The 26,819-nt window shown below is 40.0% G+C and overlaps 2 protein-coding genes across 2 annotated transcripts in view; one reads left to right on the top strand and one right to left on the bottom strand.

Moving 5' to 3' along the window:
• Positions 1 to 289: 289 nt before the first annotated feature.
• Positions 290 to 7,514, bottom strand: smyd4 (SET and MYND domain containing 4). The gene is made up of 10 exons (XM_073478767.1): positions 7,326 to 7,514; positions 6,971 to 7,109; positions 6,502 to 6,591; positions 4,518 to 5,487; positions 3,087 to 3,353; positions 2,711 to 2,910; positions 2,435 to 2,582; positions 2,219 to 2,335; positions 1,019 to 1,142; positions 290 to 490 (listed from the first exon to the last, which is right to left on the bottom strand). Exons 1-10 carry the CDS (start codon positions 7,460 to 7,462, stop codon positions 367 to 369), a joined length of 2,316 nt encoding a protein of 771 aa, XP_073334868.1. The 5' UTR covers positions 7,463 to 7,514; the 3' UTR covers positions 290 to 366.
• Positions 7,515 to 7,838: 324 nt separating this feature from the next.
• LOC141007565 (replication protein A 70 kDa DNA-binding subunit-like) overlaps positions 7,839 to 26,819 on the top strand; it is a 43,489-nt gene continuing 24,508 nt past the window's right edge. Inside the window, exons 1-10 of the mRNA XM_073479928.1 lie at positions 7,839 to 7,956; positions 8,479 to 8,526; positions 8,806 to 8,884; positions 9,356 to 9,464; positions 9,578 to 9,669; positions 9,760 to 9,858; positions 18,269 to 18,596; positions 20,645 to 20,747; positions 20,860 to 20,928; positions 23,528 to 23,720. Of these exons, the coding sequence (XP_073336029.1) occupies positions 7,924 to 7,956; positions 8,479 to 8,526; positions 8,806 to 8,884; positions 9,356 to 9,464; positions 9,578 to 9,669; positions 9,760 to 9,858; positions 18,269 to 18,596; positions 20,645 to 20,747; positions 20,860 to 20,928; positions 23,528 to 23,720 (1,153 nt within the window). The 5' untranslated portion in view covers positions 7,839 to 7,923. The remainder of the gene's footprint in view (positions 7,957 to 8,478; positions 8,527 to 8,805; positions 8,885 to 9,355; positions 9,465 to 9,577; positions 9,670 to 9,759; positions 9,859 to 18,268; positions 18,597 to 20,644; positions 20,748 to 20,859; positions 20,929 to 23,527; positions 23,721 to 26,819) is intronic.

The raw sequence follows: 26,819 nt of genomic DNA, 5'->3' as shown, positions 1-26,819 counted from the left end.
TTCAGTCTTGTTCAGAGGAGTGCATGCAACCTGGAAATACCTGATGGATAAGTTGCTTCACAGTGCAAGACCACCACTGATGCATGAAATTGAAATTATTGATGGATACATTCTGACACCAAGAGGTCAGAGAGCCCCAATCAGCTGCATGTATACCTGTGGCCATTTGGTAGCTGTGCAGACTGGCATGTCGCCTCTATAGCTTATATAGTCTACTGTATATCATTATAAAGTACCTGGAAGTATACGCACAAGTGCTTATATAAACAGGAATACATACAGAAGCATATAGAAAAATGTAAAGATTTTAATGTGTTTTCAGAGTTCAAAACTGTAACTTATATTGTGAGAGATTTACACTCTTGACTACCCTCGTAGACAGTTCTCCATGGCTTGCAGCTCCTGTAATTCATGAGAGCGAGGGCCACAGTGAAGGCAGAGGAGCCGTCTGACCTTGGGGATGACAGAGAGGGCCGGGCCTCGGGCACCACTGGGAGAAGGAGAGGAGAGAGACAGTAAGGACAGTAGGACCCTTGTGAAAAAAGCAGAAAAATATTGTACGGATACATTCTGTATTAAAACTGTAAGTATACTCCAATACTCTTAGAATGCATAAAAAGTATAGTTTTTAACAGTACACAGCGCTGTTTTTTACTAAAATATACCAATAATGAAGTGAAATTAAACATTTGAAGAAAGCATACTGACAAAGTGTTACAAAGGACGTGAAAGTAGTATACTTTCTATAAGCACACTAGAAGTATTTTAAAACTATTTAAAACAACAAAAGTACCACTTCAAGTATTGTTGAATTAGTGTATTTGTTTTTAGTACACTGAAGTTGGACTTAATGACATTTATTTCACTTACACTTTAAATACACTTTAAATTAAGCACAAAGCATACTTAGCAACCCTAAAATATATTTCTAATACATTAACGTATACTAGTAATTCAAATTTGTATTATTTGTACATTTAAAACACCATTCTCCTCACTGTCTGTATGACTCACTCACCCATTGAAGTGTAGCTGAGCTAATTTGAAGAGCTGATGACCCAGTTCAATGCTGTCTTCTCCGTACTGGGAGCCGATAGCTACAGTGCTTCGCTCCAGATGGGAGGCTGCATTTTTCCAGTCACCTGCAGAAAAGAAACAAAACAGTACGAGGACTGATAAATCTTAACTGTGTAAAACTCTGACTAAAGACTAAACAGAGCTAACCGTCAGAATGATTAATAAGACACCCATTTGGTTTCCAGGCCTCAGCTACATATCTATAATTAAACATGATACTATGAAGCATTTTAGCTAATTATCACAACAACATGTGGCCAATCATCACTGTGGCTGCTCAGTAGCTGTTAGTGAAGTGTCAGGACGGTTAGTTCTGACCTAAAAATAAGCCTTTCCCTGCCAGATTGTTGCTAGGGCTACATTTTCTCAGTGTCTGTTGAAAGGCACACAACGTTACTGCTGTTGCTTGATACTGTTTGTATATGTGTGTTAGAGTTTATGCCTGTAACTGAGAAACCTCAACCTCAAATATCAACATCATTTTGGACACTTTTAAATGTTTTGTAATGAAAATACAGTCACTGCTCAGATAAATCCATGGTGATACTTCCAATTCATGTTAATATAATGATTCAACAAAGCCAAATATAAGCACTGTAACAGCTGTGGACATTTACCATTGAAGAACCAAGAAGAGAATCCATTACCCCAAAAAAGAACTACATACAGCCTGAGTTAGCGTTACTTACTGCATTGTATATTCATTTTCTTTATCTTGATTTTCTAGTATTTCTCTTTATTCATCAAGATGTGTAATTAAAAATGGCTCTGACTTCACTTCAATGGAGACAAATCTATGCAGATTGACATCCCCGCTGCTTAACCAATAGGTAATTTTTCAAGCAAAAATAGCAAACATCTGCTGGTTCCAGCTGCTTAAATGTAAAGATTTGCTACTTTTCTTTGTCATGTCTGACAGTAAATGGAGTCTTCGGGTTTTGGACTGTTGGTTGGATAAAGGAAGCAACCTAAAGACATCACTTTGGGCTCCGGGGAATCACAATTTTTGGCATTTTGTTTAATCGATTAATACATATCGAAAATAATGGTTAGTTGCAGTCCTAAAATCTATCTAAACTGATGGTAACTCAGAACACCACATGAAGCCCCTTTGCAAAAGCTCAAGCATTCTTATTCTCACCCATTGTAGCATATGCTCTGGCTGTAGCATCTGCCAGCTCCCCCTGTAGAGGATGTGTCTCTGCGAGGATCAGTCCTGACTGACACTGGGTCTTTCTCAACAGCCTTAGAGCCTCATCTGAGGAAGGGCAGAGCAGAAGAAGAACATGGATATGTAACAAAATGAACAAATGATACACACATTCAGTACTGTATCTGTAGACTGTATTACAACCACCTGGCCTCTCTCTCTCCATGAGCTCTACAGCCTTCTCCAGGTCGACCCTGATCTCCTGCAGCCTGTTGCTTACTTCCGATGAAGACGTGCGATGACCACAGGATGACTGCGAACATGTAAATCCTATTCCTCTGCCCCCACTGCTTTTCTGGAAATCATATAAAGGGTCTTAACAGTAGTATATTTTCTGTCATTATAAATATAAACATAATAAATATAAATATATAAATATATATAATTAGAACAAGTTAAAAAATCCACAAAATAAACACCTACTATGAGAGATCCTTTGCACTTGCTACACAGCAGACTAGACTCATGTAGACTGCCTCCAGCAGCTGTCCTCTCCTGTCTGCCCTCTGTGCCCTCCTCCTCCTCCTGCTGCAGAGAGCAGGCCTCACACTGACACAGGAAGTAGTACTGTTCCCGCAGGAGACGCTGGCGCTCTTGGGTCGCCATCCTGCTCCTGTGGGGACCTGAGAGAGCGAGGAGAGGGCACAGCAGCACAAGTCATAGGTCACAAGATGGAAAGTAAGTGAACAACACTGCAATTTTAAAGCGGTGACACACTGATTTAAGTGGAGAATGCAATAAAAACTGTATCTTATTTTTTAGCATCCTAACAGTCCCTTCGCCCTCATTGGACTCTTACCATAGCAGTGCAGGATCTCTTGTCCAGGAGTGATAACTTTGGCGGCTCTGACAGTTACAGTGACTCCGCAGGCTGTGCTTCTGTCCTCAGCTACACTCTCACTGAGCTCTGCAGACACAACTGAACTGGAGGGATCAGCACTGGCTCCAGTGCTGAACGCCAGGCTGGTGTTGGGACAACAGGAGTGATTCAGAAGACTGAGAGTTGGGAATAATGCCGTAGCAATGCGGATTTCCTTGCTGGACTGCACTGGTGAGTTTGCTGCTCCTGTGAGAAGCAAAAACCAAATAAAGCAAAAGGTCATTCGTACCCGAAGATGCAGTTATTAAAAAAGCATACATTCTGCTATAGTGGATTATACCACAGTATAACCGTGGATGCAGTTACAGTACAGTTCAGTTCGTCTGAAACAAATACTACTATCCTTAACGGGACAAAAATTGAAAGATCAACTTCTAATAACTACCAAGTTTCTGACTAGATGACAAGCTATGCATTAAAACACATATTAATGAGGCCTTAAAAGCAGAACTGGCATTTTTCTGTAGAAATAACAAATATATTAGTCAAAACAGCTTGTCCAGTCAACATTTTTATCCGTTATGGACTGTTTTGGTGATTTATATGCATTCCCCTGCCTCCACCCTTAAACCTCTCAGTGTAGTCTATCACTCTGCCCTCAGGGTCATCACTGGGGATGAATTCAGAATGCATCAATGTTTACTATATGAGACAGTTGTACTGCATTCTGTTTATCTATGAAGCACTTCTTGGCAAACTTCCTGAGCATTTCTAATGTCCTCTTAACTGTGAATTAAGATGCACTTGGTCTTCAGACTATTCAGTCCTTGAGGATTGGCAAAATGGCTCTAAAATACTATGAACCACACAAAGGGAACCACCTGCAGAAACTCTTAAAACTCAAAATCAATTAAAATCTAGTGTAATAGCTATTGAGCAATGTGAAGGTAGATGTTTTAATCCCTTTTAATCACTTTAGGTAATGAGCTTCTCAAATGTTAACGTTTGAGGTTTTTTGAGGTTTTCTATGATAGAAAACTAAATGACTTAAAATTTTGGACTCTTAATCAGACACAACATAGAATTGAAATATGTCAACTTAGCTCTGGGGCCTTAAGACTGCCATTTAAAAAAAAAACTACTGTCATACATTTTATATACTAAACAATTGAAGGCAAAAAGTATTGAAAGTATTCTAAATTACAGAAAATAAGTCCTTTTCTAATTTTATTCTCAGGCGTTTTCTAAGATCATATTGTTTTAGTAAAATATTCAGGACATCAGGAAATATTACTTTTACGTGTGTGGAATCATCTTCTTCCTTCTGATTCACTGATATTCTGTGCTGATGCAACACTGATTAAACTTTAACATGCTTGAGGCAAGGTGTGAAATCTATACGAGAGTCACCTATATCCTGCAGCATGATGATCGCCTGGGCGTTACACCTCAGCTGCAGGAAGTGCCTCAGAACTGCACTTCCCAGCAGCCACAGCTCCGAGCTCCGATCTGCTCCCTCCTCCTCTGTTGATTGGCCGTTTGCCCCTGAGGGTCTACCGAGGTCCCAGGGTAAAGGTGTAGGTCCGGCCTTGCTGAGCTTTAGGTAGAGCGTTGCTACGGTAACCGCACACAGGAAACGCAGAGCAGGGCTGTGGCGATTCAGGTGGTGCAGCAGGTGGAACACACTCAGGTAAGAATCACCGTAGTGTGAGGAATGACATGGATCAGAATCACTGGACTGTCTGTCAAGCTTTGTGTTCTTGTCTCTGATTGGATCCCTGGCCATTCGGATGTTTTTTAACCCCGCCTTTAAGGTTACCCTCAGTGCGAGCTGCGACATCACACCCATCACCATCAGATCTGCTCCCAGCGGACACTCCCAGCGGTGATGTTCTTCCCAGGCATCTCGCTGACAGGAAGTTGAGCAGTATCGGCTGTAACTGCACCCCTCACATGGCACAGGACACAGTGTTTCAATCAAACACCTGTGACAGCGCCTGTGCTCCACTCTAAACACCCCTCTCTCTGTGTTCTGCCTTCCCCCCATCCCTGTCACCTCCTCCATCCCTGGAATAAGGACAAAGCTGTATGGCCTGTCGTTGAGGATCACCTCTCCAGCTGCTACTCCCTCTGTAGCCACCAGGTGTCGACCTTTCTCCAGGCTGAAGCTAGCAGCAGCTTGAGGACAGATCCCAAATGTGAGAGGTCCCTCATTCTGTAGACCTTTCTGATTCTTTGAGGCAGGATTGTGATGATCCTCTCTTGCATTTTGATCGGCAGAGAGGTGCTTAAGGCACTGTGAACGGCGGTCCTCTAGTTTGTGTAAAAGGTGAGAGGGATAGCCGTTTTTCAGAGCTTTGTCGATGTCATCAAGGGACGCCTGAAGAAAAACAGAAACAATGTGAGCTACTACAAAATCCAAGATTTGGAGCACAACATAAAGACAACTTTGAATAACTTTTTTGTTTGCATCAAACCCATGTAGCTGGAAAATGAGGTGAAGTTCTGTTCTTAACCAGAGAAATGTCCAGAAATGTTTGTGGACTACCAAACTTCACCCGCCTTTCCATCTGCATGGGAGTGAGCAGATAATGACAGAATCTTCATTTTTGTGTGAACTTATCCTTTGATAACTTATAACTTAACTTATCCTTTGGTGTTGAGACAAGGCTAGGACTGAAAGTGGGTGATTCTTATCTGAGAAGGCTATGAAAGGAATAATAAAGCGATTTTTGCGGCACAATAAGTGAGGAGTGGTCACTGTGGCATATCGGTAGAAGCATCATTTCCGCTCCATTTATACTTCAAAAGGCCATTCAATACCTGACTATCATGCACATTTCTGATTTCATCCGTAGAGTCTTTTAGCCTTACACGAGTAGTAACGATGGAGCATAACAGACTCTGAAATTTGTCTGAATTGCATTATTAAATTTAAAGAAATAAATTATTGAACCAAGGTCGAGTCAATTAGTCAATCATGAGGCCGACAGGCTTCAATTAAATTAAGCATAATAGTAGATTAAACCCATCTATCTTTAATAATCTCTGTTATACTACCTGGGAAAGGTTCCTGTAGTGAAAATCATGTATTATCTGAGTGGCTGAGTGACAGATGCACTTTAATGTCACTGATACATGTGAGAAGGTCAAATTAAAGACTGTGAGATCATTCTGAAATCAACTTTTTTCTGTGCTCTTACAAATCATCTGCTATTTGTGTGGACTTCGGTATGAACAGCATGGTATTGTTTCCATGCAATGCAAGGTGCTGTTCAAACTGATTACACAATGACACAATCTAAGATGCAGAACTGGTTTAAACAGGTTTTTTATGATACCACAAGTACGACACGACCTCATTATTTGATTGTTGAAAATGGAGCCAACTCACCTGGTAGTGCTGCAGATGGTAGAGCGCAGCAGAGCGGTTGGCATAGCACAGAGACAGCTGCTCCGAACTTAGGGGAGCAAAACACACGCCCTGTCATGACAGGAGACAAAGAAGCTGGATGTTGGTACATTTTAAGAAGGACTGGGAGGCATACTACTGTGCAATACATTTTACACTTTATATGTAGATTACAAGTTGATGAAGACGTTGTTATCATTAGCCATATACAACTTGATGATTACTATATCCTTGTATTGAATCAGAACCATTTCTACATGAAAAATCAGCCATCTTCTACTGATCTCATTACTCAAAAACAAACTAGAACAGTTACATAAGCATAAATGTAAACACCAATGTAAAACGAATGAAAGGGGGGCAATGGTTTTAGTGGGTTTGAACATGATGTTTCACTAATGTTTCTATTTTATAGCTCATATGGAGAAAGTGAATATCATTTTCACTTCACCTGTGAATAGTGCAGAGCAGCTGCAGTGTAGTCTCTGATCTTAAAGCTTGAGTTCCCCCTCTCCCTGCATTTGGCTGCTTGCTGTGTGTCCTTCTGTACTCCTGCAGAGATTGACTGCACAAAGTCCAGATCATCTTGGCTGTGAAACAGAAATGGAGAACATTACGAGCAACTACATTTAGTCACTCTGAGTGTTCCCAAGCCGCAGGAAAACTGGGGTTTAATGTTTATAGTCCCTTACAAGTGGTCCAACCAAAATCAACATGTAAGTTACTAATAAACTGTGTACTCAGATTGATCACACAGAGGCTGTAAACCCACATCAGTAAACTCCAGAAGTAAGCTAGCTACTCACGTTGTCAGAGTTAGGGTGTATTTAAAGACATCATCTATTTCAAGCAGGGATGTGAAATGCTCCTTTTGATCGGGGTCGAGTGCGGTCCATTTCTGTGCAACGTGATCTTGCCACTGGACACACGGAAGATCCATCATGAACTACAACGCAACCACATGGGCAGCGGAGGATCATTTGGGGTTTGTTTTGAGTCCGTGTCATGCCAGCTACATCCACAGTTAAGCTAGCGTGGACCAAAAGGAAGTTACCGACTGCAACATTCAATATAAAAGATGACCAATTAATGTCCAAGGAAAATAGAAGATTTAGGGCCATTTTCTTTTTTCAATCATACCTAAATTGATAGTAATTAGACTTCTAATTTGTTTATTTTGATACATGTATACTAGCTGTCTGTCTTATAACATCCCGATCGAATGTACTCCTTTATTTTGAAGTCATAAATGTACCATATCCTGTCTTGTTCGTGTTTTGACATACTTACGAAAATCTCGTTCGCCTCTCTTCTCTCGCGATATGTTCCACACCTCCAACTTGACTGCAACGTCTGACAAAAGCTGAAGTCTGCTGGCTCTGAGAAGCCCTGTACCCAGGAAACATGAGTGTAAAACTCTCTGAGGGGGCAGTTGAAGTAAGCATACATATTAATATGACTAAATTATTATTTTATTTGTCTTGACTCGATGTCTCGAGGCTGGCAATTAAGCAATGTAGCACTACCAGCCGCAGCTGCTAGCAGTGTGAGCTAACGAGATTTAATGTCAGCTGTCAACAGTGCCACTAACAACTCAAATACTTTGCTGTTGTTGTTGTTTTAACTGTCCAATAGTAAGTTTATGTGGTGAAATAAATGCAGGATTACTTAATTTACTTACATAACGACGCAGAACAAGACATACTTACGTGGTAAAGTCTTACCACTTGGCCAGTTTTTCCCAAACGTGTGGTCCTTTGAGTTGATTGAAACAACAGGACAGTCCCGTCCTGTTTATCCACTGATGCTTACCTGCTAGTGGCGAAACAAAATAATTGCCTCTTCATTAATCTATAATTAATGTTAGGCTGTACCTTTTCATTAGCAGCATGTTAATGTGATGGGACAGGATGGGGCCAGGCAGTAGATAATAACAAGTCCTTGTTTGTTATTGTCTAGGCCGTGTGCAGAGGCTTAGAGGTGCAAAATCCCGTGCTGCAGCTGCTGGTAAGTGCTTTAAGGAGTCCACTTGACCAACACATCCTGCTATATTGTACTTCAAGCTCCACCTTAGAAGTGTGCGATGAAACCCTTGTTAGACCAGACAAAATTTAAAGCATATAGGAATAATCTACTTTGTAACTATTTCTGTCTTATCTGGATTTTCCACATTGTTGCCTATTCATTCAGTAATCAGAATCTTAATAAGCATCTGCAGTTGAATGTGAAAAAAAAAAATCAATGTTGTTGTTTTGCGTATAATCCATCCTGCCCTCTGTTTGTTAGAACATCCGTCATATCCCTAGTGCTGCTGGTCCACCCAGGTTCCGGCTCATGATGAGTGACGGTCAGCACTCTTGGTCATGTGAGTATCTTAAAAGTAGACTGTGGGTTCAGTTTGCCAAGGTACATGTGGCGTCTTGTTGACAAACAAACATGTTGAATCCAACAAGGCTAATATCATGAATTATATTCCTTTTTAATCTGTAACTATTTATTTGCGTGTCTTTTGTTTTTATTGTCTTTTAAATGCTTTTTTTGTATCTCTAACTATTTATTTGGTTATATTTTCTTTTTGTTTTCTTGTCTTTTAAGTGCAACTTGAAAATTTTCTTAATGTCTTATTTTTAAGTTATTTCTATTATGCCCTGTAAAGCACCTTTAATTGCCTTGTTCCTAATCAGTGCTATATAAATAAACTTGCCTTGCGTTATAATGTAGAACAGTTGTGCTGAGGAAAATTTCTGCTCAGAAGATAGTCAGTGATAGATAAATCTGTCGAATTTTTTCTAAGATGTACATGACTCAGTGTGTGTGTGTGTTTGTGTGTGTGTAGCCTTCCTGCTGGCCACACAGTTAAACAACCTGCCAGAAGACAACCTCCTGGTACCTAACTGTGTGTGTAAGCTGAAGAAGACCGTCACCAACACATTGTCAGATGGCAGGTTTGTGTTTTCATTTTTGTGTCCTTCTATCCTCTCTCTTCTATTTGTTTGCTGCATGAAATCCCCTTTGGCTTTATTTTTACCTCCTCCTTCTTCTTCTTCTTGTGTGCCAGGACTGTGGTGATTGTGATGGACATGGAGATATTGCAATCGGCTGAGGAAACTGAAGGGAAGATTGGAAATCCCACTCCATATACTAAAGACGGTATGGTTGTTTTAAATTGTGCATGCACAAAGTTAGAAACAGTAATAAACGGCTTCCACAGCTCCCTTATGGTGTTTGTTCAACTTACAGGTAAGACGTCATCCCCACAGACTGAAGTGTCAAGTTCCTCTGTCCCACCTTCTCCTCCATCTGCTGCAGCACCTGGACCCTCCTATTCAAACAACAGCAGTGAGTTTCATGTCAAAACTTTTAAATAATTACAAATGGATGCTGTTACAATTATAACAGCTATGATAATGATAAACCTGCTGTTTTTTTTTTTTTTATTGCTGCAGGTATCAATTATTTTCATTATCCATTTATCTGCTGATTATTTTCACAATTAATTGATGGATCCTTCAGCCATAAGATGTCAAGATGTCATGAAAAAATGCCCATCACAATTTTCCAGTGCCCAAAGTGATGTCCTCAAATTGCTTCTGTTGTCCAGTTATTTGTTTTATCCAAAAAGCAGCTAATCCTTAAGAAGCTGCAACCAGCAAATCTTAACACTTGTACTTGAAAAATAGGGATAAATGGATTATCAAAATAGTTGTCAATTCATTTTATTTTGATCAACCACTGATTAATCGACTCATTGCAGCTCTTGTCCTGATACATTCAGTTTTTGTCAATCAGGACAAATCCAACAGAGTTTTCTTGCTTGTTGGTCCTTGTTTATCAGCTGCTTGCCTGGCAGTAGTAGCTCTTCTTTTTATTGACTTCACATTCACAGCAGCAGTAACTGAAGACAAATTGATCGGTGTTGAGCAGTTTCATACTCTACCCGAGTTTTTCCAACTAGAGCCACGGAGAACTTGTTTTCTAAACATTTTCTACAGCCAACAAAATGTATGACTTTAACTTGTATTTCTCAAGCACACACTTATTGATTATTGCTCAGACATCCTCCATAGAGTATATGTTATCCTTTGCTATAAACTTTTGCTTTCCATGTACCAGTGTGTGGCATGAGGCTGATGCAGGTTTGATACAATGCAGACAGAGGCAGAGTTTGGTGCAGTCAGATTAAAAAAAAAAGCTTTGGTCTGTTTTTTTTAAACCACTTGCACACATGGAGTATTGATGGTAGTACAGAAAATATATATGTTAGCTTTCCCAAGCTACTGCATGCAAGGTGAGTTCAAATCATTTTAAACTCAACTAAACAATGCACCCTTGAGTGCATGGATATTACATGTCAAATAGACTGATACTACTTATTTGCTGAGCAGATTACAACAATTAAATATCTCACTAATTTAAACAAGTTCTAATTTCTTCATTTAGCAAAGTTAAATGTACTGAGCAGTAGGTTGTTGCCCAACAACAATACAGAATACAGATCTGTCAACTAGAAGTTTATTATTTATTCCGCAGTCATGCAGACGCAGCTATTGAAATCTACTGTTAATGGAGGACCAAACCATATTTTGTCAAGTGAGCAGGGATCATTTTCAAGTACTAACTTATTCAACATTATTTTGGGCTTCGTGAAATATGAGCTTCTCAGTGAGATGATGAGCTATGTCTTTACTTTAAGTTCAACATAATAACAACATATTTTACTAGTTGTTTACACCAGCCATTATCAGGTCTGTTCCACTGTGGTAAGAACTGAGCAGTAATTTTGGAATAACAGGAAATTTTAGATATTAGTTGGATATTTATTGCAGTGGAATTTTGAATACTCTGTCAGGCCTGCATTTGACCAACAGAGGGAGCCATATACCCTTTGAGAGATGGCTGCTGATGAAGATTCGAAAGATTTGCACTCTTCACTGGTTTTTCTCCTCAGTACTGTTGTTCTGCGGCCATAATTTGGGACCAGCAGAGTCTTTGTTGTTTGGTTCTCAATCTTATTCACCATACCACACTTAAACCAGCACTACAGACTGAGAAATAAATCCTGGTTTTCCTTCCTTTTGATATTCATAGCACTTCAAAGGCTGTAGTCTAAGCGTGGGTTAAGAACTAGATGAAACAGGATCATATGACAACAGGGGTGGTTTTCAACCAGTTGAAGGTACCCGCAGGAAGTGCCAAATTAATGGGAGTTCCTTTAGTACAATTGTCCCATTTTCATATCACATTGTGCACTTTAGATATGATATGATGTGATCTGAAAAAGCTCCTGCTATAAGAGCAGGAAACTTATCTTGTTGCCCAGTAGCCACTGCGGCTGATGGAGTCTATAACTTTCACCTTTCACTATTTTACTACCAACCAAATATTTATAAGAGACTAGGGCCTCCAAATGATGGTTGGTTTTCTGCCAAAATGGCTGATGCCATGAATCATGCCTCAAGTAGCCTGTGTTTTATTGGATCTTCTTTTATTAGCTTAGCCTTTGTTTCACTCAGTTGTTTTATTCTACCAACTGCTCTCAGCACTGACATTGATTTTTGTTATGTGGCAGAAACATACCAATAGTCCTCCTCAGTGGAGGATGTAACCATGTGGGTGGATAATGAGTGCTTGGTATATATTGTGTGTTTGTGCGTGTGTAGGTGTGTGTGTGTGTGTGTGTGTTGTGACTGAGGGAGCTTGTGTGGGCCGATGGCTCCTCCAGTTCATGGCTTCATGAATATTGTGTTGTGGACTGAATCCCCTCGTAGCTATGCACAGACGGAGGGAGAGGGGGAAAGTCAACTAATTTGACTCAGAAAAGATGAGGCGCTGCATTAAGTAGTTCATCAGACTCTTTCCTCATTGTCTCCTCTAAATCATGTTACCTCAGAGATCCCGCCTGATAGAGAAAACCTGCTGCTCTGTTTAATTGTCCTTTTAATAAAATGGTCAAGCATCCTTCTTTAGAGCCAAAAACAAGCTTTGTACATAAAGTTAACAAGTATTTTCTCCCACTGAATGAGGCCAAGTGTTTGATTACTTTCCATTATTTTTGCAAATTGCATTTTCAGTAAGTCGATACATTTGCGTGCAGTCACAAGATTGCTAAATGCCACAAGTTAAGTGTTTCCAATGAGGTGTGGGCGATGTAATGTGGAGGGAGGTTTCTGTTTTATTAGAGGGTCTGAGTTCAAGCATCTGTTAGTCCTTGAGAAACACTGAATCCCTGGGTGCCTCCATTTGGCTAACGTGACTCCTTCCCTCCCTCACTTGCATTATTTCCTCCTGTCACAGCTCCTCCAGTTGGGATGTGAGAGAGGGGACATCCTCACCTACTCCAAGGTTATTAAAACTAAACTAAGAAATAAAACTAGGTGTGAAAAATATTTTAGTTGACTGAACTAAAGACAAATTAACTGAAACAATATTTTATACTTACTAAACTAAATAATGATTAAAATATAAAGGAAATGTCTTTAGTTTTAGTTGTTGTCAATTTGGTCAAATCTGTCAATACAACAAGCGTGAAGAGGCATTGGAGCATATGTTTATTGAGACCGGACACTTTACAGTGTGTTGTGTCAAAGTTTACTTATTGACTAATAAACTTGTGACAAAACAACACAAACACACTCACACACAACACCTGTTACACCGACTTCTTACAAAAAATAAATCACTATTTGCAAAGTGTGTTGCAAGCTGTGTTAATTTACTGCAAATGCAAACCGAGCATTTCCTTCTGTACTTTTGAAGGCAGATCAATTTTAAATATATCAGGGTGTAGTTTTATACAGTCTGCTGGGGTAATGGAACAAGAAGGAGCTGTTAAATGAGGAATTGAAGGCGACAGGCAACACACCTCCAACTTCTCTCCCTTGCCCTCATTTACGTTGCAGGTTCCCTCTACCATCATCTTGTCAATCAACTCTCCTTTCTCTCATTACATGATAAGTGGTGGACAAGTACTGTGATCAGTGTATGCCAGACTACCGTGTAACACAGGTAACGCCGACTACCGCGGCAAGCCTGCTGACAATTACCACCCATATTATAATAAAAGAGAAACTAAAACTGGTACTAATAAACACTCAATTAACCAAAACAATGTAAACAATTAAAACTCAACTGAAACAAGCAGCCCGAGCCAAACTCTAATAGACATGCTTTAGTGGAGAGATGCCAGAGTGACGTGGCTGCAACCTAGCCAGCGTCCAAGCGAAAGGGGTTTGGCAGCTTGCTCATGGGGCATCATGGCAGAGCCCGGGAGGTTAACTGGCACCTCTCCAACTACCAGAGAGACTCCATAACAAGGTCTGGTCTTGAACTGGCCAAGTCCCTGCAGACAAGCTACTGCTGCCTGCAGTAGTGAACTCTCACCTCTGACATCCTTGTAATGGGAGGATGTGGTTTTTCCTCTGGTGTCAGCAGAGTTGAAGGAAATAATTTCAAATGTTTCAGTTTAGAGTTAAAAATTGTCCGAGCACATCTTTAAGCTCTGTCAGTCGCAGGTGACACGGTACTCCCTCAGTTAAAAAAAAGCATTTAAGTCAGAATATTAATATTCTAAAAAACTAGTCCTTCAGCTGTAGGTGTAGAGTCAAAGGTTGTGACACAGTTGTCACTGGCGGTTCTGTGTTCACATTTAAATATTCATCATCAGCTCTCCTTGAAATAGACTACCTTCAAACTGCTTTGCAGATGATATTTAAATTCCAAAAGGAGACATGCACTTGCTGAAGTGCAGTTAAAAAAAATATTCATTATTCATCACTAACCAATCTCTGCAGGTTTCCTTTGTCCTCACAACTCTCTCCCTCTTTTCCTCTCTCTCTCTCTTTCATAAACACACGCACACTTTTACACACTCGCTTTCTAACTCACTTTCTCTATTTATTGCTTTTATGTTGTCTAAATATTCCTCTCATTCTCTTTTCCTACTGTATCCTCACCACCAATCACTCTTCACAAACAGGAGCTGTTGAATATGTTACCGGCATACTTATTAGGACTCGGTACTGATCCTAATCACAAAAAATGAGGATCCCTGATAAAACTGTGCCCCTGTCTTTGCTCTGTTCATCACCCCACCTACCCATCCCCACCTATCATCTCTTCTCCAATTTCACTACCAGCTCCTTCCCTGTACCGCTCTATCCGAATAACGTGTGTATGAATATTGATGTTAATTACCCCTCGCCTGAAAATAGCTGTTCAGTCTGTGATTTCCCCAAGGAATTTGCTCATGACACACACATACACAGACACATACACATCTGCAAAGGATGGTATCATAGAGGTGAGTGTTTGTTGTGCTCCATAACAGGAGCTTAAATCAGGGGAGTGGTCCATGTGGAATTGCATCTTTTTACCCCAAACAATTCTTTCCTCAAATGCTGTTCCTCAATATGGCAGATCATCCCTGCCAAAATGAGGCATTGCATAAATTATATTTTGTCAACAGCCAACAATCGAGCCTGAATCACTGCTGATGGGGCTGATGCTACTTTACTGTGGGAGGTGAGGTAACACCTTGTGATTCTGTGGGCTGGTCCGAACTGTTAAAGTGTTCTGGCATTATTATTTGTTTGGAAAAAAAAAAAAAAAAGGCTGAGCAGGTGTTTTAGAAACAAAGGGAACTTATTCTTCACTTTTTTTTCATATTTTCGTTGTTTCATTTGTATGTGAGACTTTGTATGAGATCTGAGTTGAGTAAGTGCACACCTCATTAGAATTCACTTCCACACAGGACAGAATACTGTGCTATTAAAATATTCTCAGCTTGATTAATTACACATAAGGCTTCAGGCGTTTATCTAATATCTGAAAAATTCAACATTAAGTGGCTAAAGTACCTATATATGTTCTTCTTACACAATATGATAATTGATTATTAAAAGCATCTGTGTGAAACAACCTATAATCTTGGGCCTCCTCATTTATTCCTGCTATTATATACTGTTCAGCCTATTTTAAGATCCCCTCCACACATGTATTAAGGCATACATAAAACTTCTCTAATGAGTGCCTGTCATGGTTTTTAGAGAAGAAAAAGTATATTTACCACAAGAGATGTGACGATGTCCATGAGACCTTATGATTCATGATACTTACTTAAGATTCTTTCATTGTTTTTGTTGGTTTTTGCTTAAAAAAAGATTTTTCTTCTATCAGTGATGCAATGAAAATATTTGTTCTCTAACAAAATGTAGTAGTAAGTTATTCCAGTTATTCCAATGTTAGGTTTTGTTTTAAAGTTTTAAGAATATTTAGATGGTTATCGGGATAATAATGTGACAGGCTAATCATGACATGAAATTTCAGTATCGTCCCATGCCTATTTACCGGATTGAAATCCTTAAAATGGCACCTACTCTTTCTCGCTGATTAGGAATTCCAGTATATATGAGTATGCAAATATTTTTAATTTCATGAGTTTAATTGCTGGGTACCAGCTTCACTGTTTGAACCTGGATTGGCATCCAAACTTTTTGTGATGTCACGCATCATGCTCGTTGGCCCACCTCTTGAAATCAGATTCTTTGTGCACAGAGAAAACTTTCACCTCGCCATACATGTGAAAACAGCCTTTTAATGTCAAACTCTGCACATACAGTACGTCATTCTACACAGTGAAGCTCAAACATTTAACTGTAGGAACAAGAAAAAAAACACATTTTGGACTGGAGGGCAACTTTAAACTAATCAAGTTTCCTTTAAAAATAAGCCTAAGGGTTTCTTTCTGTCTGGCTCAAACTAAATATAAATGGTCACGATGCATGATTGTGGTTAAGACTAGTATTTACAGATTAATGCCTGGTGTCTTGGCCACAAGACTGATATTCTGATAACAGATCCTAATTATTCTTTTTCCTATGACTAAAAGGCACAAGTACAGTAATTATGAAATTAATAATTGATTGGCAGCCCAAGAAGAAAAACACAGTTTAATTCATTGGCAAAAGCTGATGTTAACAGGGAATTGAGTAACTCTACAGAGAGATCTGTGGGGAGAGTTTAACTTTCTCAGGCAGTTTATCATTTTGGCAGCTGCTCTTAGATCAGATAACAGTACTGCCACTCGTGTTCAGTTAAGTTTCTACTGCCTAATGGCAAACTGGTAGGTGCTCTAACAATTATTATATACCATTGTCAAATTAATTTGTCTACGTCAATTCCTGTTGTTGATCACTTTGGTAAATCCTTTAAGGTAAAAAGTATCTCACAATGTGTAGAACTTCAAACCAGAAATTCATTTAAAGAGGAACTCCACCGATTTTGAATATCAAAGTCTGCTTGCAGGCTTTGAGGAGTACTACTCCATATGGGGAAAAAAGTTGCATAAAGTCTTTTGTGGCTCCAGAGGGAGCTGCATGAAGTCTGATAAAAGTGACATCACTTGAGGCAGCGTCGGCTGGGTCTGAAGACTACAAGTTTGGAGATGAGAAAAATCTGGGGGTGTGGAGTTAGAAAGAAGCGAGCGTACCAGACCTCCGTAGCCTGCTCATATCTGCTTGAGGCTAGAGGCTCGAGGCTACATTAGCTGACATAACACACCCAAATCTCAAACCAAACGGTTGACAGTTGAGTTGCATTGTGGGTAATGTAGGCGTCAGGTTTGACAGGGAAGAACGTGTGGAATAAGAGATGTTACCTATGGTTCTGCTGAATCTGAACAAAAATGTCCCATCATTAATCCATTATGGGATTGCAATGCTTTATCGATGGAGTGGAATTGTTCAATTTCATGGTATATTAGTGACAATGGCATGAATGATTAAGTACATTATTAAGTATTTGGCAGGGTTCAACATTAATGTGTTTTTTTCCTGACTGGGCAAGTGGGTCAGAAATCTGCTTGCTTAAATGAATCAATCCAATCCAACTTTGTTCATATTGTGCCTTTGGTGCAAAATTGCAATACAAAAGGTGCTAAACAATACAATTAAGTATAGAAAATACAATGAAAATAAAATAATACAATTTCAATAGAGTGAAATAATACAGTACAACTAATGTAGATAAATAACAAAAAATGATAATATAGGAAATAAGACAGACCAGAGTAGCACAGGAAAAAAAGCAAGGACACTGTCTGACATCGGCACAAAGCAACAAACATCCTTGCATATCGAAATTAGTCTTTATCTGCCTACAGAGTGCCTGATGGTATTGAAGATGTACATCTCTCAACACAAAAAACGGTGTGTCTGATTCTTTTTTTTATCACTTGCCAAATTCGGCCAGTGAGCTGCCAGATTTATTACTTGGTTTATTATATTTTTTACTTGACCTGGGTAATCTGGAAATCCTTGGTATCACACTGGTGGTTCAATTATAGGACTGAAGATCACAATTATTACCATTCTATCTCCTTTTTTTTTTTTTTATGATTTTCTTTTAAAGAAGTCGACTTTAAAATACCAGATAACAGTGAAAAGTCTTAACAACTTCCAAGAGCCTAAGGCAGTTCTGTGCTTGTTTTGCTCAACTAACAGTCCAAACCCCCCAAAAATATTCAGTTTACTTTTAATGAAACGGGAAAAGCATAAAATCCTCACAAACTACAGGGGGTGTAGAACCGGTAAATACATGTTTGTTTGTTTTTTTATTACATTATACATTAATTACCAGAATATTGTCAATCTCTGTCGACTAATGATTACTAATTAGCTAATCTTTCAGCAATATTAAATTGCCATCTTGTTCATTTGGAGTATTCAAATAAGTATCTCACTTTGTTTCCCAGGAGCCCTTTCTCCTCCCCGAGGTAGTGGAAGAGATTTTGTGGGAAAGTCACCCATGAAGGCTTCACCCTCAAGGTTTCCACCCTCACCCATGAAGGCTTCACCTTCAAAGTTTCCACCCTCACCCATGAAAGGTTCACCCATGAAGGCTTCATCCTCAAAGTTTCCACCCTCAGCCATGAAGGCTTCACCCTCGAAGTTTTCACCCTCGAAATTTTCACCCTCAAAGTTTTCACCCTCAAAGTTTTCACCCTCGAAGGCTGGAAGCTCTTCTCCAGGTTCATCAACCAAAGAGATTCCTATTGCTCAGCTGAACCCCTACCAAAGCAAGTAAGTTAAAGTGTGTGTCCACGTCTGCATGTGCCTGCTTTCATATGCATTTATAATACGTGTAAAATCCCTTCAACACAACTTCAGCTCTGTCGTGAATAATGGCACATTGAACCTAAGTTACATGCATTTCTACCCAAATTGCAAGTCAACTCTGTACTGTGTGATTTCACTTATATTTTTTCTCCTTCTGCTCATTCATCATCTAAACTATTTCCTCTCATGCTGTGACTCTACTTCCCTGCTTGCTGCCATTTCTGAGTAGCACTTTGGGGCATTTTTTGAACTGTGTGTGTGTATGTGTTTGTGCATGCATGTGTGAGCATTATTTTTTCCCATATCGAGGCGTGTGTGTGTGTGTGTGTGTGTGTGTGTGTGTGTGTGTGTGTGTGTGTGTGTGTGTGTGTGTGTGTGTGTGTGTGTGTGTGTGTGTGTGCGCGCGCGCGCATGTGTGCATGCTTGATAGTCAGCCCATCTGCATGGAAATGAAGTGAAATGACCGATCTTGCTTCAGAAACGAACACTTTAACGGCAGGTACTGCTGGCTCTTTATGGTCTGCTGCTGAGGTTTTGATTCTGTTATTTGGCCTGGTGGGGAATTGGCCAACTTCGTTTTTTTTTTTCATCCCCTTCCTTCCCTCTCACATTTTCTTTACCCCCTCCAGGGCTCCATTTTACCGCTGTTTTCCCCCCCTTTGCTTCTTATCATTTCTTCTGGCTTAAGTCTCTAACCTTAAAGTTTGCCAAAAAAAGACAAGAGAACTGTACAGCAAGATGTAGTTGTCCAGATTGGAGTAGAGGAACCCTGTCAACTCTCTGCACTATGTTTGGGCTCTGATAACGTAGCCCTGTTTGAAATTGCAAGCTGTAAAGATAACTGTGCCTCTAGGTGTTGTAATAAACTGATGACTGTTCTAACTTTGAAGTTGGAGGAGTACCTACAGTGAGTAAAACAGATGACTTCAGCAGCTGTTCCTCTATGTATATTTGCGTAAAATGAAACGCCTGTGTGTGACACAAAGCGTTACATCCAGTAGATTATGTAGGGATGCTGTGTACGTGCACACAGTCTTTTATGGCCGCGTGCATCGTTTTCTCATCCCATTCTCCTGGTGTTAAGTAATAGCATCTAGAGCAGACTTTAATTGGCTTTTGGCTGCCATAAACCTCGGTGTAGCAGTCTTATCCATACTGAGCAGGGAATGGGGTTCACTCTGGGCCAGCAGCTGCTCTCATGATAGGGGATTTAATTGCAGGCAAAGTTATGGTATGAATATCCTCCACTGCACAATTATCAACGCAGTCAAAAAGCTCACTGCTGCATAAACTGCCGAGCTTGGCTGGCTGTTGTTAAAAACAGAACAAGAAGCACATTTTAAATGCATCCAGGAGTTGGCGGATGTACAACACCTAGTTCAGTCTTTGAAAAGAAAAGTTGCTGGATGCTATTTCTTTTTCCTTTCATGGAACTTTAAAAAGACTGGAAAAGACACTCATCCAATTTCCTTGGGAATTGTTCTTTTGTGCTGTTGTGTTTCACATTGGTGACTGATGTGAGCTGAGTTGGGATGCTCATTAACAAAAAAAGGAAGCTTTTTTAAGTGTCTTTGCAGCATCTTTTGCTGTTTGTGCTGACCTTTAGACTGCAACTCCTGGTAAAAAAAAAAGAGACTACTTTGGAATAGAAAATGAAAACATGATGGAAGACAGGTGAAACATTTGCAAAGCTAAGATTTTGGTCAGTGATAATGTTTTGATTTAGATATTTTTCAGTTTCAAAGTATTGGGATGTTTCTCCCACCAAATCACTGAAATCACATTGTGTTTTAAAGGCTCATTATTTACAGTAGGATTCAGTGGCATCTATCAGTGAAAATAATTATTAGTTGCAGTCCTAGAAAACATAATTATGAATAATGTATTGAATTTATGGCCCTAAATCCCACTAAATCCTACACACTGGACCTTTATGTAAGTTAGTTTTGTCGACATATACTTTTTAAGAGATAATTCTTCATTACAAGTGTCTACCCTGTGTATATCCCTAGGTGGACTATCAGAGCCAGAGTCACCAACAAGTCCAGTATCCGCAACTGGAGTAACTCTAAGGGAGAGGGCAAGCTCTTCTCTTTCGAGATAGTGGATGAGAGTGTGAGTAGAGGACTTCTGTTGTGTGCATGCATGTTAACATACTGTACGTCACACATGGCTGTTTTTTGTTTTGAAATGAAATGTGGTTTAATGGAAATATGCTGGTCACCAGGGAGAGATCAGGATCACAGCCTTCAACAAGGAAGTGGACAAGTTTTACTCTCTAGTGGAGCAAGGCAAGGTGAGCAGATCCCACTCACCCATTTCCATTCTCACTTCAAGTGATAAGAGTTTCCTGGAGACTTCACTTAAAAATGATAAGTTTTGTACATATTGCACATCGCCAATTGCTTAGATCACTGCAAGGGAATGTTTGGTCTTACGTTCCAAAAGTGGTTCTGATTTAATTTCTTTGAAGCTGATTGAAAAAAAACATTTTAAGGACGATAAGACATTGTCTAAAGGTGATGGAAAATTAACTACTTGCAGATTCAGTCTCAGGTATTTATTTTGTGTGCACACAGCACCTCAAACAAATGCATCATTGGTAAAATAGCACCTAATAAACCCCTCTGCGAAATCCTCTCATGCCTGCAGGACTTCTGGCCAGTGAGTGAGCCAGAGGCAAGTATTAAAAGGATTTTGTGGAAGGGATTTATTAAGTCATTACTGAAATATATACTGTATGTGTGAGACATATTGAACATTTGAGTGGATAAATGCTGCAGTGTAAGAAACTTGTCGAATCTGATGTGTTGATAATGTTAAATGATATTGTGTATATTTTTTCTTATATTTTCTCTTCTTAAAAAAGAGTAATTGATACAGAGTTTATATTTTTTAATTTAAGTTTTCCTAGGTTAGGTTAGACTTTTTTATTTTTTTAAGTCTACCTCTATACAAGGCTCATATGCCAGATGTATGTTGAGAGCATCATGGGTCACTGCAATGGCTCCTCCTCTCCATGGTGGTAGTCAAGCAATCCCTTCATCGCGACTATTCTGGAAGAGATGGGGAAAAAAGGTCTATATTCTGTGCAAAAATGCATTCAAAAGTTTGGCCAAAGGTAATGTGAGACTTCAGCAGTAAGAGTTATACCACTTTTATTAAAATAGGCGATAAACTCCTTTCCCATTGCCAGGAAACGGTATTGCCTTTCTGTTTTTATCCTTGTGTGTCACGTTCGTCAAATGTTCAAGCGCTACTCGCGTGTGGGTATCTGTGGCTATGGAGTCGCATGTAGGTTTATTACCAGTGTTTTGTCTTGGCAATGTAAGTGCCAGGATGTATGAGCCACAGCTTAGTAGGAAGACATTGTCCAGGTTAATGAAAAGAGGGAATCATCGTTCTGAAATAATTCACAATACATCTTGCACTGAACAAGGACACTGGATTTTGTCACCTTGCCCTTACAGTGTAGTCATGGCACAAGGGGATCTCTTCCCAGCAAGCACGAGTAGAGGAGGAATGATCACAGTGACCAATAAATCTTTCAATGTACATTGGCTTGTGAATATTGTAATTCGGAACCTACCCGAAAGCTCTTTTTACATTAATCATATAGATTAATACTTGAATTAAAGTCAGTCAAACACTATTACATATGAATCTTCTTGGTCTTTTAAGAATGTTGGAGGTAGCATCTGGTGATAGGATCATCTTTCAACCAGAGCGCCCTGATTCAAGACCTTGTGTCGGCAAGCATGTGCTTTACTGTCCTTTAGTAAGAAATACCTACCAGCTCCTGTTGCATAACTGACACTGACGCTCACCTCTGACCTTGCTGGATTGCCTTAAATCTAAATTTTATACAAGAATTAAAGCATATACAGTAGGATCCTTAAAAGGATCATGAATATTAAGGGATCATTTGTATTTGAATTAATTTCTTGTGACTCTATATTGCAACCGAGTGGTTAAGCTAATGATAATAAGTAAAATGTCAGATGGTGTGTACAGATGCATGATGACAGACAATGAGATAAACAAAGAGAGAGTTAGCACCAGTTAACTCCCCAGTCTCCAGTCTCAGGGACCAGTTAAAAGAACCTCTGTTTGTGCTAAACTGGGCGGTCGTCAGTCTAAACACCCAGAACGTGCCCTTTGCATTTTCCCTTATACCTGTGCAATTACAGACAGGTAGAACACATGTTTAAGCTCTTGCTCATCTCAGTCTGGCCCCACAGAGCTTAATAACTCAATTAACCCCTGCCATCATTTTGCTCGTCACACTGGCTCAGGTATCAGCCACTCACGGTGACTCCCAACACAGCCCCACATCCAATTTGTGCCCTCTGCCCTCCAAAGATAAATAAAGGAATGAATCCGTCTTCCCTTCGTGATCTGAGTATTGACAGAACAGTGAGTGGCTGTGACTGGCTCTGAGCGACCAGAATGCTTATCACATTAGTTTCATGCTCCTATCTCTGTGTGGGGTAAATCAGAGAGAGCCATCGAGAAGAACTTAGAGGCAGAGAGAGAGAGGGGGGATATTGGAGAACGGGAGTAGAGAGTAAATGAATGCGCCCTGCATATTGAGTTTAAATTGTGCTGTTTAGCTGACTCGCTCTCAGCTCCTTCTTATTTTCTGGTGAATTAGAGAAGTGATGGGGCTGATATGACACCACATCTTAGTTGGACCTGAAGGTTTTTTCCATTCTTATTGAGAGTTTTTGGTAGAGCAGAAGCCGTATTGTAATTCTAATAATTTCCCTTGCAGGATCAATAAAGTAGTCGTCCAATTCGATCAGTCATAGTCGCTCCAGATTCACAGGAAACAACCGGTCTGAATAGATCAAATTTTATAATGCCAGTGCACCTTGCTCGCCCATTCTCTACAGGTGTACTACATCACCAAGGGTACACTGAAGGCGGCCAACAAACAGTACACCACAGTGAAGAATGACTACGAGATGACCCTCCACGCTCATTCATCCATTGTGCCATGTGATGATGGTCAGGGCATCCCTGCGGTGCACTGTGACTTTGTGCCCATCGCACAGCTAGAGAACAGAGACAAGGACGCCATAATTGGTAAGAGAAGAAGTTTATTTGTGCATTTATAGCATTAACATTAAGTGAGCAGGTAGAGCTTTAGTGCCAAGTGGAAAAAAGCTCAATTTTTGCAATCAAGACTTGAAAACCTGAATAGTCAACTGATCCACAAAATAAATGTGTCAAACCAATCAGCAATCTGCAGTGAGGGCTCCCTCTACGACCTTGTAACAATGTACCAATGTAACAAGGTGTCAAAGATAGAAATGACATCACAAAACGATCTTGACCTTCGAAATCAAAGGTGGAATCAACGATTTAGCCACGGCCCCAGTGTCACGTCAGAGTGGATTTAGATTGGATCTGGCGAAAACCCCAGGTTTTCCCATTCATTTTAATGAGGGTAGTCCATTTTGGCTACGGCGGTGCCTGCAGAAAAAGTTGAGACGGAGCCCGACGTCACGTTGCGTTGGCCAATCTCATAAGCTGGTGTTCATACTACGACTGAAGCCACAGTGGAGTGTAAAGTAATGTGTTGTGTGTATTCACTCAGTGTGGCTTTGTACACCAGTTTAAAACACACAGTAATGACAGTAATGACTTTATTGTTATTTTTAATCTGTCAATGAGGACAAACAATCACTAGTAGGTCCAGCATGCTAGTAGCAGAACAACATAGCAGCTTCGTCTTTCGGCCAACTGATCAGCGGTAGACAATCGATGTAGGTGGTATAACATGTAATGAAAATTACAGTTTCACACTGCTGAGCTTCAAGTCCTGCTGTCAGAAATCAGAAGATGAAAAGATAAGTTTGCAGAAATTGGTTTAAAATATTAATATGACAGCTGTCATCAGAGCAGTGCTGCACTGTGGCAGATATAAAGACTAAATGTCTTTCTAAACCAAAGCAGTCAATGACTAATATGTAAGATGGTCAAGTGACAGTCTGTGATCTGCAGGAAGACCCTGAGGCAGCTGTCGGAGTGAGAGAACTACTGACCTGTAAAAGTTTCTGTGCCAAAATATGCCGATATATGACGCACACAGTGCAGGGCTCCAATATCTACTTATTTAATGCAGCAGAGTAGTGATGTTTGGAGTCACACTGCTCTTCATCAGACATCAGTCTGCTCTTCATCAGACTGATGGAACCCTGCAGTGTGCAAGCCGTCTTTTTGTTTCATGTTTTGCTCACTTTCAACCCATCAGCTGCCCTTTTGGTTTGGATTTGTGTGTAAGCTCCTATTTCTCTGAAATATGCAAATAAAATCTAAAAGAGATCTCATTAATTGGCAGCAATGATGAAATAATCAACAGAATGATATATTTGCTTGGTTATGTTTTTTTTATTCCTGCTAATTTCAATAGCCTGTTCAAACTCAGATTAAAGCATTATGATTGCAGGTGAAATAAGTGTTTTTTTCCCCCCTGGAGAGAGCCAGACTATGTACATGATTGTACGATACTTGTGAATTGATTTTATACCTAGGAGAAAATTAATGGTTCCTCCATGAGGCCCATTGAATAACCAAAAAGTGGACCGGTGTTGTCAAGCGAGGAGACCATCTGGGTTATCAACTGCATCATTTCTCTGACTGCTCAGTCAACCCAGGCAATTACAGGTTATAGATATAGATGAAAAGAACATGACTGACAGGCATGTGCCAGTCAGTCATGTTCCAGGTGTCGTGGAAAATACATTATATATCAGGGTCGAAGGGAAGGTTAATTCAGGCATATTGTAAAGAGGAGAGATAAAAAGGTGATAATGCTCATTCCACTGTTTTTATGAAGGTTAGTTGCGGTGTCTGCCCTCTGCGTCTGACAAGAATGTCTTATCTCTGCGACAGGTAAATTGGGATGGTACAAGTGTAGATTGGGGTTCAAATTAGTGATTCAACAATCTGCTCCTGGCAGTCTTCTCAGTGTTATTAGTGAGATGATGCACAGGTATGACAGTGATGTTTCTGTGAATGTGGCCATGAGGATGTCATTTTTAAAAAACTGGTCTTGGTCTGTATGCAAGTTGAAGGGTGATGACATAACACTTCATGTTAAGTTTTTTCTGTGTCCATTTTTTGAAAATGTTGATTTTGAAAAAAAATGTATGATTAGGGCTGGGTATCATTTGAAGATTAGAATACTAGTGACGCTATAACGCTTACAGCAGCTTTAATACCCTACATTTGTTGGGGTCTGCACCAAACAAGAGAACCCGATTTGTAGATCAAGACAGTACTTCATTATAATGCTGTTTTGTCACACATTTTACCTTTATAAAATATTGCCATTGCACATTACCACTACTGCACAGGGTCAGCAAAGCATACAGCAACTGCTGGATGTAGCGCAAGCATGGCTATTATTTCTTATAAGTGTCGGACACGCCATATTACAGAGCGAATTAATGGTCGTAAAGAAGTGCAAACAACATGCCATAACCTACTGAGAGGAAGATTTGTGTGGGTTTATTCAATGCATGATTACATTGGTGTAAACTACAAGTAATGCACAACAGCACACTCCACAGTCAGTGTAGAGGTGCACTGAGCCGTTTACCTGGAGGAGTGTGTTTGTGTCGGTCACAGAGGGGCAGCGTTACATGTCCTGTGTGTCATCTGTTGTCTCTCCATTCACTCCCCCCTGAACTCCCTTCTCTCCTTGCGTCTTTGTTAAATAGGGGATTATAACACAGTAATGAGAACTGTCAGCCTGTTCCTGTGGTGATAATGGAGTTCAGAGGTGGATGACATCGTCTCAATCATAATGGAATTAAGGAAGGCTGAGAGAGCACAGACGGAGAGCAAGAGAGGAATGGGGAGGAGGGGGGGAGAGGGAGAGTTTAGAAAAAGGTTAGCATAGGTAGCAGACAGGAGGAGGACGACTGGTTTGCAAAATCTATATTATAATTCTGTAGAGCTGTTAGAGCTGCAAAGTCAATTACTTATTAGGTGGTCGAAAGAAAATACTTTTTTTTTTGTCATTTTTCAACCATAAGTGTTGAATATTTGCTAGTTCAAGCGTCTTCAATTCCATTAATCATGAAGACAATTGGCAGAATAATCGATAATGATCATGGACACCATGACATGATTGATAGACAATGATTAAGCCATTTAAAGGTGTCCTGTGTAGTC

This window comes from Pagrus major, chromosome 13 (genome assembly GCF_040436345.1).
Source record: "Pagrus major chromosome 13, Pma_NU_1.0".
In the NCBI taxonomy this organism is placed as follows: Eukaryota; Metazoa; Chordata; class Actinopteri; order Spariformes; family Sparidae; genus Pagrus; species Pagrus major.
Note: the sequence above shows the minus strand (reverse complement) of the source record. Positions and strands in the feature narration are given on the sequence as shown.